Source organism: Aquarana catesbeiana, linkage group LG06 (genome assembly GCF_042186555.1).
Source record: "Aquarana catesbeiana isolate 2022-GZ linkage group LG06, ASM4218655v1, whole genome shotgun sequence".
NCBI lineage: Eukaryota > Metazoa > Chordata > Amphibia > Anura > Ranidae > Aquarana > Aquarana catesbeiana.
The window spans coordinates 132,361,201-132,375,346 of NC_133329.1; the positions used below are offsets into that span (position 1 = coordinate 132,361,201).

The following is a 14,146-nucleotide window of genomic DNA, read 5'->3' on the forward strand; positions in this document are numbered from 1 at the left end:
GCAGTATTTTCCCTTTTGGTTCTTTATAGTATTTGCAGTGGCAGAGCAGTGTAGGACTGGCCGTACTTTGATGCAGTTGGCCAGCTTAAACATGTATTGCAATATGTGTGAACTAAAAGTCCCTGTTTTTCATGGCATAGTTTGCTGGAAAGGGTGTATAGCAGTGTGCAGAGGGTTCCAGAATTTGTAGGGGTAAGGGGTCTTTTTGGCCACTCCAGGTATCCAGGTATTTCCTCTGGATTTCTCCAATATTGTCAATGATGTGAAATCTCTCAAGCAAGCAATTCACCATCAATACCACTCAAAAGGAACATAAACTACACTAGCTACATGTTCCTTTAAGGGTAAGACCACAGCATCACCAGTGGTTTGTATCCAGGCAGCTCCTTCCGGTTGGCGTGATGATTGCACTAAGCTCCGCCCTGACACATTTCGTCACATCCTGTCACTTCTTCCGAGGGAAAACAGTACCACCTTCTTGTCTTATATATCTTGTCCACAATAGAGTTAATTGCATGAGTAGAACGATGGCCATGTTACTGACTACCTGAGCTATTTTGTGTGCTGCCAAATAACAGTAAATATACACTGGTTACATCCCACCTTTCCTATCAATTTTATGATATACTTGCATCTGTGATTTTGTTGGGTATCAATACTATGCAAGATTAATAAATTATAAATTGGAAGTGGACCAGTGATAAATATTACTCCACACTTACCTAATATGCAACCAAATGACCGCAGACCCACCTGAAGCATGGGAGGTCTCAGTCACTATTTTCTTGGTTTATAGCACACAAAAAATATCCTGAGGTAATATAAGCAGTCGCTAATAATTAAATCATTAATCCCACCTCAACTGTAACGTATTATAAAAGAGGAGGGTGGCAATATTTCCCACCTCTATACTAACCTGCCAAAGTAATAGCAGAACTGTATGATCATACCCTACCTGTTAATAGGGGCATAACACTTGCCATTTTGTTGGCTACCAACATAAACACCTAATAATAATATGGAATAAAAATTGAATAAAATAAAAAATATAATATATAATATAAAATAGATCTATATATATATATAATATATATAATATATAATATAAAAAATTTTGAAAAATCATAAAAAATGGAATAAAATGTTTTATGATTTTGGTATATATATATTTTTAACATTTTATTTAGAACACTTGTCAGGCTTGAGATGCCTATAGATATAGCAGGTGTATGGCCTGGGCACCACTCTCTTGTTTGATGACACATATAATAAATATAATACCAATACCAAAGTAGATGCCAAATATAATAATATAATGCCAAAGGAGATAAGGGGAACTGACTGATGCTCCTAGCACTGCTTATCAAGGGTGGTGGTTTTGAGACAGTAGTGTTTGGACAACATTTTAAAACCTTTATTTGAAGATTTCTTCCAAATAAAAAGAATTTACAGCGGGTGCCTGCTTCTACCATAGACATTTACACTGATCATACATAAAACATGTCTAAACAAACCTGACCCATCAAGACATGAACTCCACTAGTCAAAGCATAACACTGCCTCCATCGGCTTGTCTTTTTCCCATAGAGCATCCTGGTCCCATCTCTTCACCTAGGTTAGCAACAGACATGCAACCAGCCATCCACATAATGCAAAAGAAAATGTAGTGCATCAGACCAGGCCACCTTCTTCCATTGTCCTGTGGTCCAGTTATGATGCTCACGTGTCCACTGTAGGCATTTTTGGCTGTGAACACGGGTCAGCATGGGCACCCTGACCAGTCTGCAACCATACAGCCCCATACACAACAAACTGTTATGTACTGTGTGGTCTGACACCTCTCTATCAGAACAATCATTAAAGTGGATGTAAACCCGATTCATGAATGAATGAATTGAACTTGGCACATATATCTGCAGTCCCGTGGCTTTCTCCTACTACGTTCTTCTGTTATCAGCCTGATGACTTCTGACAAGTTCTCTGTCAACTGAGAAAAAAGTAGCCAGAGTTTTGTGTTAGGGAGGATGCTATAAATAGATTAGCAAAGTGCTGAACTATTCAACAAACAGTTCTGAAAGTCTACCTATGAGGAGAGGGGATGTGTGCCTTCCCGCCAATCAGCTGTCTTGGCTGTATGTCCAGGCTTCACTGCAGTGCTGAACAGAAAGAGAAAATCTCCTAACACGATCTAAACTTTCGAAAGAATATATAAATCTGAAGACAGCAGATATGCATGTAATACTTGTGTAGGGAGATTTGTTTCATCCCCGTTTATCATCTGAGGCTGTTCACTTCACTGGGTGTATGTGAGGGTTTACATCCACTTTAACTTTTTCAGCAATTTGAGCGACAGTAGCTGTTCTATTGGATTAGACTATATGGGCCAGCCTTTGCTCCCCACCTGCATCAATTAGTCTTGGCCTTATCACCAGTTAGGTCCTGAACACTGCAGACTGGAAACATCACACAAGGGCTGCAATTTTGGAGTTGCTCTGACCCAGCTATCTTCCTAGCTAAACAATGTCACTTTCCTGTTAATCAGAAAAGCTGCTATGGTTTGTGCTTGTGAACAGCAATCTTTTAGTCTGACCACAGATTTTCTATTGGATTGAGGTCTGGGCTTTGACTAAGCCATTCCAACACATTTACATGTTTCCCCTTAAACCACTCAAGTGTTGCTTTAGCTGGGTTTTAGGTTCATTGTCCTGCTGGAAGGTGAACCTCCATCCTAGCCTCAAATCACACACAGAGTGGTACAGGTTTTGCTCAAGAATATCCCTGTATTTAGTACCATCCATCTTTCCCTCAACTCTGACCAGTTTCCCAGTCCCAGCTGCTGAAAAACATCCCCACAGCATGATGCTGCCACCACCATGTTTCACTGTGGGGATGGTGTTCTTTGGGTGATGTGTTGGGTTTGCGCCAGATATAGCGTTTCTTTGATGGCCAAAAGGTTCAATTTTTTTTCTCATCAGACCAGAGCACCTTCCTCCATACATTCTGGGAGTCTCCCACATGCCTTTTCGCAAACTCAAAACGTGCCATTTTGTTTTTCGCTAAAAGTAATGGCTTTCTTCTGGCCACTCTGCCATAAAGCCCAACTCTGTGGAGCGTACGGCTTATTGTTTTTCTATGTACAGATACTCCAGTCTCTGCTGTGGAACTCTGCAGCTCCTCCAGGGTTACCTTAGGTCCCTGTGCTGCCTCTCTGGTTAATGCCCTCCTTGCCCCGTCCGTGAGTTTTGGTGTGTGACCATCTCTTGGCAGGTTTGCTGTTGTGCCACTTTCTTTCTATTTGGTTATGATAGATTTGATGGTGCTCCTAGGGATCATCAAAGATTTGGATATTTTTTTATAACCTAACCCTGACTTGCACTTCTCAACAACATTGTTCCTTACTTGTTTGGAGAGTTCCTTGGTCTTCATGGCAGTGTTTGGTTAGTGGTGCCTCTTGCCTAGGTTTTGCAGCCTCTGGGGCCTTTCAAAAAGGTGTGTATATGTAATGATAGATCATGTCACACTTAGATTGCACACAGGTGGACATCATTTCACTAGTTATGTGACTTCTGAAGGTAATTGGTTGCGCCAGAGCTTTTTATGGGCTTCATAACAAAGGGGGTGAATACATATGTATATGCCAATTATCAGTTTTTTATTTCTGAAAAATAGTTTTATGTATATATTTTTCTAATTTTACTTCACCAACTTAGACTATTGTGTTCTGATCCATCACATATAATTCAGATTTAAAAAAAACATTGAACCAAAGGCTGTAATGTAACAAAATAGGTAAAAAGCCAAGGTGGGTGAATAATTTTGCAAGGCACTGTATGGGTATTATGGGATGTCCACTTGACTTTAGAGCGAACTTCAGGGACACTTCTACTATATACAGTCTATACAGCTCCAGCTTCTTCCTCCAGCACACACTTGTTTGGTTCCCAGCTGTGTCACTCAAAAAAGTATTTGTAGCAATGGTCCATTAGAGGCATGGACTCGCAGCCCCTATACTTGTAGAACAATGGAGTAACACAGCTAACATTTCAAGCACTTCCTCCCATGGTCACTAAGCCCAGCACCACGTCTTCAGGCACTGCCAACCCACCTGGCTGCAGCTGCCCCTTTCACTAGCTCTTCTGGCTAACTTCTCCACAGACCTCCCCAACTGAACACTCACCAGCCCTCTCAGGAGATCTCCCTGACGTTCTGACCTGCTCCTACTGTCCTCTCACTTGCTCCCATGCCTCCAGGATAGGATTCCTCTGTGTGTTGTAGAGGGTCTCTCTAGCACCCGAGCCTCAGGCTCAAGGTCACCCCGCAAAAGGCCACCGACAGCCTCCTCAGCACTCCATCACCATATTTCACCTGACTGCCCCTGCTGGCATGACTTGTGCCTATTTATGAGGTGGCCTGCCCCCTTCTAGCCCATTTGCTTGGACTTGAGGTCCTCATTACGTTGAGGTCCTCATTATTATGCCAAGCAGCTCCTCCTAGCCTCCCCCCACTACATCTGGAAGCTTCTCCAAGGTTCCAGAAACAGGGAGAGGCACCAGAGATGCTGCTTGCTGAATCATCCAGCCTCTCAACCCTGACCTAGATTCAACCCAGGCCGGGCTCTCAGCCAAACCAATTTTGCTACATGAACAAATCTAAAGTATTTACATCTAGCACACTAGCTAGAGGGTGCTACATATATACAGTACATGCTGTGTCAGTGACTTATAACAGAGAGACAAGAATGAAAATGACAGAACTAAAGCTTGCACTTTCAAGAGAAAGTCATTAGTAACAGTTCCCATATTTTAATGCATGAAGGTTCTCTTTAAACATTGTTCTAGCCAGAAAACAATATAATTCTTACCAATTCAACCATATAATTTTTTCCAGTTTTTGGTAATCTCTGAAAGATCTCTCCAATAATTTCCCCATATCTGAAGCACTTACATACAGGTTTAATACAGTATATCAGATTGTAAGAAATCCCTAAAAAGAAGTAAAATAGCTGCCTCAAGAAATATAAAGCATTAAAATATCAATGTTATAAATGTGTACTTTTTATAGTAGAAACTATTTTGCTAAATAGCGGTGATAAAAATTATGATGTTTCTTTAAGCGAACTTCCTACAATTTGGCTGTATAACATTTTAACAGAGTTCAAGCGAGGTGACTACGTGCTTGCCAACAGTACAAAATACCATTTGAAGTTAACCAATTGAGTTCAAATCCCTTATGGACTAGAGCCTGTTTATTTGGCAATAACTAAAATAAAAAATGACATATACAGCATGATGCAGTCTGTCACTAGCATTAACATAGCACTCTTTGTTTTCTGTCCCATTATTTAGTTCCATATTTAGTTTCCTTATCAATATTCCTTAGTTTATTTGCTTGTTATTATTATTATTATTATACAGGATTTATATAGCACCATCAGTTTATGCAGCGCTTTACAATATAAAAGGGAGACAGTAACACAAACCATTTAACATTGACATAGGTGCTGACAATGCTAAGCTTTTATTTATTTTATTAGAAAAATGATCCCAAAAGAAAAAAAAAACGTTTTGTAACTACCTAAAAACTGTTAGCTGAAGTTGGGCTTTCATTTGTTAGTCACTTATGTAAAGTCCATCTAAGTCTACTAGTCTATCTAATACTACCCTCTCTTCCATAGATAGAGGAGCCGCCATAAAATATGAAGTGTGTTGCGGGACAGGTCACCTGGTAAAAATAATGAAAAAAGCCTAAAATTAAAAAAAAAATTTTAAAAATTAATGCAGCCACCACATTTAAGGATTGGTAAGCTGCAAATTAAATGTTTGCTTTTTAATTTAATATCACTCTAAGATGAAACATGAATGCATAATTTTTTTTTTTTTGGGGGGGGGGGGCGACAAGCAATGCTTTCTTTTGGTAATATTTTATTTATTACAGGTACTTGTGTATATAACACCTACAATTTATGTAATGCTTTACATACACATTCACACCGATCCCTGCCCTCAAGGAGCTTACAATCTAAGGTCCCTAACTCACATACATGCATATGGTAGGGTTAATTTAGACAGAAGTTAATTAACCTATCAGTATGTTTTTGGAGTGTGTGAGGGAACCCACACAGGCACAGGGTGAACATGCAAACTCCAGTCAGGTAGTGCCATGCTTGAGATTGGAACTGATGATCCTAGAGCTGGCAGGCAGAAGTGATAACCACTTAGCCACTGCATGTTTCTTTATTTAAAAACAATTTTTAACTTGTAGAACTGTCATATGTAAATCAAAGGTCATTACTTTAATCTACATATGAATGAAACAGTAAATAAAACATACCAATAATGTTGTTAATTTGCACCTCTCAATGACACTGCCAGACACTATCTGCGAGAGTTATTTAAACAGTGGCTGCAACCAGAAGGGACAAGGTTTTACAGGGTGTGTCTCCATGCCCAAGATCTGGAAGTGGTTAAAAGAATTTAAAGGGATGCTTCATCTGCTTTTTATACTATATGCCAGACAGACAGACAGAGACTTAAGTAGCCTTATTGTAAATATATTTTCATGTATTAATATTAACAAGATCTACCTCCATTAGTGATTCATGTGGCTTTTTCAGGTCCACCAGATTGAGGTTCCCAATAATAGGAAGAGGTTTAGGGCCCGGAGGCATCTTTTCTTTGCTCTTCTTAGATCCAATAATCCAGTGGAGAAAAAATACAGTGCAGACTGTAAAATACAATAGCAAGTCAATCCTTGTCAGGACGTAGGAGAGAACAGCCATAGTGAACGGCTGTTATTGCAAAATGCTAATGGGATCACTACACAACTTTTATATGCATGGGATTGATTCTGAATAAATTAATTTTAACTAGGGAACTTATGAACTTGAGCAGCCTGTTGTTTCATTGGCCAGTTTCCTTAGATTGTGATTACATAATCATGCGGCCATGCGTCTGTACTCTTCAAACTTGTTTAACTGTTTTTGTTTTGTTACGCAAAAGCGATGGTTATTTTCAGGCAGTTTTGATGGCAGAACATGCTCACATTAATCAAGTTAAGGCATGAACTATGCCTTAAGCAATATGTTCTGGGTATTGCAGAACAAACTCACTCAGGTTATATAAACAGCTGCACAATTTGTAATAAGAGAGGTGGCATAGGCAGCAGCTCTCTATGATCAATGTGATTTGGGATACATTTTGCATGGGGTATTAAAATGTCATTGACACCCTTCTACCCTCACCTTTACCCCTCTACCTACCATCACCTTTTCACAGAGCAAGTCTGTATGTGAAAAGCCTGCTGCAGACAACTATATAAATAAAATATATTTTTACATGTGGACATATTAAAGAATACTGATCCAGAATAACAAATGTTGGGCTAATCCAGAATAACAAATGTTGGGCTAATATTATATTAATAAAAATCTGATTGAGTGTGAACTGGGGGGGATAATAAGATAGACCCCTTTCTCAAGGGCTTTCCAATCAGGTCCATCTATCAGTCTTTCAGGTGGACCAGATATAAGGCTTCATACACGTTTATGGGTAGGCGGATGTAAACAAAGTTGTGTCTATTTGCATCTGCCTACCTCTGAGTCTGCTCAGGTCTGGAAAAAAATGGAAAAGGATTGTTTCCATTTCCGTTATTCTAGACCTAAATGTGGCGAATTGGAGGTAACCTGATGCAAGCAGACCAGTCCATTTATATCTGGCCACCCATAAAGCCATCACGGGACTGCCACGGTCCACTGTGAAAATACAGATAAAAACTGAATTGGGCAAAAATGTCACAAAACTGACTGTCTCTAATTCATCAGGGGATCTGCTTATGGATGCCTTGCTGAACATAGCGCCCGTGTGTGAGGGGACTCATAGAGAGGCTCAGGCTGCAGCAATCCAATCTGACACAGGCATCTGTGCACAGTGTGCTTTAAAGGGGTTGTAAACCTTTACATATTAAAAGAGAAAAGGGTAGTGTTGCACTGTCCATAAGATTGTAGATATAAATAAAGTGTCTCCTATAGATATAGCATGTATTCCAAAGTGATCCACATATGGGTGTAAACAAAATTTGTAATCGTGATACATAAGTTGCTTCACACAAAAGTCATAGTAGTGCTACACAATTAATGGTGTGTATACGTCACAGGTCACTGACTAATCAATTCCAATACAATAAATCCTATACAATAAATAAGGTGCTAATATTGCATGTATAAATGACTGTAAACATGTGTCTCAAAGCTGGACACTGTATCTTATACACATTGAGATCATACAGTCATGAAGTGTAAACAAATCTTGACAAGTATAATTAATCTGAGAAAAGTCTTTTGGTGATCTGGATGGGTGGGCGTGATCTATCCCTTCACCATTATATGAAAAATCATGTAGTTAGGTGACTTAGTCCCTTTCTTTCCATGTCACCTCTGTGCTCTCTGGCCTCTCAACTTGTATATGCTTTAAATCAGCATATGAACTTATCTCCCAGAGATGGTGTATTGGCATGGGCTCGCCTCTAGGGGTCCTCTGTTAGTTGTTTTTCAATGCTCTGTGTATTGTTATGGGAGCTGGGTCTCTATTATTCCTACAGGGACGATCCTTTCCAGTGGCCTCCTAGATATTGGTGAAGAAAGAGGAACACTCGTAGTGTGAAAACGTCTTAAAAGATTTATTTTAAAATACTGCAAAAAGCATAAACTCACATTTAAAAGCCGTTGACCGGCGAAAATCCATGAGTGCCAAACTTGTTCCTATGCGGCGTCACTTCTGGTAATCCTCCACTCACCCCATACGCGTTACGTCACAGTCACGTGACCCTGATGTAAAGTGTAGGGGTCTCTATTTGTATGCCACATCCCTAAATATGATGTACCAGGACTACAATTGTAGCAAAAAAAATGGTGGGACTTTTAAGGCAAAGCGTATTCGTAAAAAAAATAACATTTTATGTCATGTATTTACTGTAAAGAATGTGTTTCAATAATTGCAATATAAACTGGTTCAAGGGTCGCTGGTACTTTTCTATTGTCTGTAGAAATAAACTAATTATTTGTAACCCACAGTTGTGTGGGATAATGGAGTATAACGCCTCCACATCGATTGCTACAAGTGTGGCTCCCTCTGGGAGAGTCACTCCCTCTAGGGTGCGCAGAAGATCCAGGGTGTCCTTAACATAAGAGGGAAGGCTAGTCACATGTGACATCAAGAAAATATCTATAAGTTTACTACCAGTTTCAGAATAGACCCCAATGCTTGACATTATTTGGCATCCCGGGGGGGGGGGTCAATAGCATTTTTGTGGATTTTCGGTAATGAATAAAAAACCGGTATCTTTGGATATTTTACTGCAATGAATTCATAAGTCTCCTTGTCGATCATACCCGAGTTGAAAGCTTGTGCAATCAGTTTGGCAAACTTTGATTGAAACGTATCAAAGCTATCCTCGGGTACTATTTTTGTACCATATCTTGTTGTTGAAAAATTTTTTGCACATCTCGTCATATCGATTTTTATCTAACACTACTACATTGCCACCCTTATCGGCTGGTTTAATTACTAATGATGGATTGTTGCATAATTGGTTTAACCCCTAAAGTTGTTTTTGGTTGAAGTTTCCTTCATGTAAAGGGGAAAATGAAGTTGTTCCACAGCCTTTGTGACCTGTTCCACAGCCTTCTGTTTCATTAAGATTGGAAGAGTCTGTTATTACATGTCTAAAAAATGTTAAGAAATGAAATAAAATGTTATATTTTTTTACAAATACGCTGTGCCTCAAAAGTCCCACCATTTTTTTTTTTTGCTACAATTGTAGTCCTGGTACATCAGATTTAGGGATGTGGCATACAAATTGATTTATCTTTGTTCTAATTATCTATGTTGGGGTGGAAGACACCCATTGACCTAATTGTTTATTCTATTGAGTAAGCATTTTCTCTGGTCACAATTGAATTGGAGACAACCCATTATATGATATACCTGGTTCCGGCGGCATGATGGAATTTTGTGGTACAGCATGGGCGGGTCTTATGACCCAGGCTAAGGATACATATAAAACCAGAGAGCTGCCAAATATACAATTAAACCAATCAGTGGGTAGAATTCGTAAGTTGTTGGTCAAAAAGGTCCGTACGTTTTGGCATATACAATACTTTGAAAGATATATCCAGGAGAAAATTTACCCTAGAGGTTTAAGATTACACATTTTTCCCAATATATCTCAAATTACAGATCCTCTGAAACAAAGATAGGAGCAAATACTCTCAGATTGCTCACTGGAAATGATGAGGTTCATGATTGAACACCATCAAAAAGAATTAAAAACACTAGATAGACAAATTAAGGAAATTTTGGACCAACCAAGCAATGGACTTACTGGGCAACAATGGCTTACAAAGATAAGAGAACTCAAGGAATACGTGCAAAAGGTAATAGCAGAAACTATAGATGCTAAGGAACGTACATTTTTTAAGAGACTCAGTGACTTTTGGTGAGGGGTCAGCTTACAGGTGGAACAACAAAATGAGAAATAGACCCCGGAGGAGGGGTGCACAGGCAAATAGGAATTACACCGACTCTCCCAGAGGGAGCCATACTTGTAGCAATCGATGTGGAGCCGTTATACTTCAGTATCCCACACAACTGTGGGTTACAAATAATTTGTTTATTTCTACAGACAATAGACAAGTACCAGTGACCCTTGAACCAGTTTATATTGCAATTATTGGAACACATTCTTTACAGTAATGTATTTACTTATGAGGGCTCCCACTACCTCCAGGTCCAGGGTGTGGCTATGGGGACCTCATGTGCCCCCTCCAATGCCTGCCTGTACCTTGGGGGTGGGAGCGACACCTTTTTGCCAGGGAGGACTTGTCGATGCACAGATGCATCAACGACATCCTCATGGTATGGACAGGTTCACTTCCGGTACTTCAAGCATTTTTGGACAAGTTATGTCCAAACAGCGTTACCTTTCTGGATCTTAATGTTTCCATCCAACTGGATGGCCAAGTGGTTTCATCACTATTCAGGAAGGAAACAGCGGGAAATACCATTCTGAGAGCTAATAGCTCACATCCCGCTACCCTAATCAAAAGTTTCCCCTACAGACAATATCTGCGCATCAAGCTCAACTGCTCAAATCCAAAAGACTTTGAGAGGGAGGCCTAGGCCCTTAGAAATAGATTGATCACACGTGGATACAGTAAAAAAAAAATTTTTTAAAAGCCTACCTAAAAGCATGTGGTCGTCCACATTCGTAACCTCTTTTTAAATGAAAAATACAGGATTCATCAACAAACGAATCTGTTAAATTCATTACTACTTACACCTACCATCATAGTATTATTAGGCAAACAGTTCAAAAATTCTGGTATCTGCTTAGTAATGACGATATCATAGGGAAATATGTCAAACCAAATCCGGAAATAGTGTTCAGACGTAGTAGATCCTTGAGAGGCAAACTAGTCCATAGCAACTGCACACAACTTTCATCAACGCAGGAGGGCCCCTTGAGTACCTATAAATGTGGAGATTGCCCTAAGTGTCCCTACATTAGGGAATGCGAAACATGCATATTACCTAATGGGGAAAGATTTAAGCCCTTATACCACATGAATTGCTCCACAACTGGGGTGGTCTATCTCATGACTTGCATTTGTGGTGCATTTTACGTGAGAAAAACTAAATGCCCCTTTCCGTATCCATGTCCATGACCATGTTTATTATGTACCAAAGTTAAATACCCCAATTGGATGTCATATAGGCCTAAAACACAACTACAATACTCTAGCTTTGAGCTTTATGGCATTAGATCATGAACGGGAGGATCCTAGAGGGGGTGACTTTGACAAATTTGTTCTACAACATGAAACTAGATGGATACATCGCCTAAAAGCCCTTACTCCTCCAGGGCTAAATGAAGAAATTAGTTTAGCATCTTTTCTCTAATTACCTTGACTGTCATCATATGATCCGACTTCCTTCAGTATATAGTGTGTCTTTAGCTGTTACAATCCATCCTGTTGTTATGTATATATGGGTTCATATGGGGGACCCTCTCAATTGTCAAATTGTGACAATATCTAACAATTTATAGGTTGTACTTTATTCCAAGCAATTTCTGTATCACGCCTTACATGTAAAATCCCTCCCTACAGGCTACTGCAGCAGTGTAACTCAGATATGGGCAATCCCCCTCCTTAACATGGCGAGCGGCGATATTGGCGGATGTGGATGTCCCCCGCCCTCACGCCCAGGGTTTCCCTGGGTCTGTATTGACGCGCTGGGGTGGGTGGAACCTTGGAGTTTCTCTCTCTCCCCCACTCTAAAGCCTGTAAGCAGCCTAGTGATATGTTTGGCAGTGCTGAATCAATGCAGGTATGATACCTTTTTGAAAAACAAATTTTTCAAGCAAAAAAGCCTTTAAATAATTGACAGTGTATTCATGTCTCTGTCCACTCTGCAGATGGTGCTGGTCTCTGCTCAAGTGAGACAATATATGGCTGTAATCTTTGGAATTTGCTGGGTTTGAAATAATCATAACCAGCATTACTTTCTTCCTCCCTGTCTCCGTGATAGGTTAGTATTAACATGTCTTTCATATAAGGGCAATATAGTCTTGTAGAGGAATGTTACCTTGCATAATTAACCTTAACATCATCATTAATAGTATTGTTAGTGTAATTATTTTTATAATATTATTATTATTGTCCCCTCTATAGAGGCAATGCAAGGATTGGAAATTAAATCTAAACTATCATTACTTTATAGACTCAATGTGAGGAACCCAGAGTAAATCTATGCAAGAAGCTTACTTTGTCATTTATCTGCCTAGCGGATCACCTACCTATGTCACCACGACAGCAGGAATTATTTAAATATTTAAACCAAATTTTATGGCTACAAAAAAAAGTAAATACTATACTTTTAGTTGGGGGCATACCATTAGAACCAAGGTATGTGTAATTCAGTCCCTGACAGAACCGTCTGGGAGAAGCGCATGTATGGTCTACTTTAATATAACATAAATAAATAATATTAAAAGCTGTAGAGAGAACCTTTGGTACATATTAATTAAAGAAAACAGTGAAATGAACAAATAGGTAAATGGATTATTAATATTGGAGGTTGGAGGAGGAGGGGAAGTGGGGAGGGAGCCCCACTTGGCATCCCTGCGCCTTGCACAGTTGAACCATAAGGAATATCCGAGTGTACATTGCTGTCCCTGGGGAGGAATTGTGGCATTATGTGGGGAAATGTGTTACATTGATATGACTATTATTTGAAAATAACTTTGTCACTCTATTTACATGGCAACAACCAATGTCTGTTACCTCCTGATGAAGAGGACTATGTCAGTGAAACGCGTTGAGCTGAAAGACTATGTTGTATGAATTACTGCAGTGGTTGGAAATGACTGTTTTACAATTGCAATTTTATTATAAGTCTGTTATTACATGTCTAAGAAATGAAATAAAATGTTATAATTTTTTACGAATACGATGTGCCTCAAAAACCCCGAGTATAAAAGTGAATCCAAGACCAGACAGTGACCAAGAGGACTTCACAATAATGCCAGTTTGGTCAAAAGACTGTTGACCAGCATAGCTTGTAATTGTTCCTATTTAATTGTTCCCTATGGTTGTAAAGAGTTCTAGCACAATAGGACAGTGTAATTCTTTGTGCTGTGAGTTAAAAGAAACTCCAGAACAGGATGGTAGTGCTCCACTGCAAGCAAAGACCCCAACGCCAACAAGGCTAAGCTTATATTTTACTGGTCAGGGATTTAGACAGGGCCTATTGCTCCTAGATAGATCTTACAAAACCATCATTGTGATATTCTTGCATTGCTGTCTTTCTATTTTTCAACCTTTTCCTTTTTAGGGATTTTACCTTTAGTACAGCACAATAAAATGTTTCTAGCTGTGTTAGTGGTCACACAGATCCAGGTACAGGACAGGTGATCACAATTCAGTGTCTCCTCTGGATAACCTGTACACATTTTTATCCTGACATTTTTGACTGGAGTTCTTCTTCAAGTTCTTTAGTCTGAAGGTGGTGGGTATCCTCTGCAGGCAAATACATCATATTTACTACTAAGAAAGAGACACAGTAATATAATGGATTACAGGTCAGACAAA

General features: G+C 39.4%; 1 protein-coding gene across 1 annotated transcript in view; it reads right to left on the bottom strand.

Annotated features, from left to right (window-relative positions):
* Window positions 1–6,857, bottom strand: part of LOC141148934 (cytochrome P450 2K4-like) — a 44,531-nt gene extending 37,674 nt beyond the window's left edge. The window contains exon 1 of the mRNA XM_073636829.1: window positions 6,584–6,857. Coding sequence (XP_073492930.1) covers window positions 6,584–6,778 — 195 coding nt within the window. The 5' untranslated portion in view covers window positions 6,779–6,857. The remainder of the gene's footprint in view (window positions 1–6,583) is intronic.
* Window positions 6,858–14,146: the final 7,289 nt, after the last annotated feature.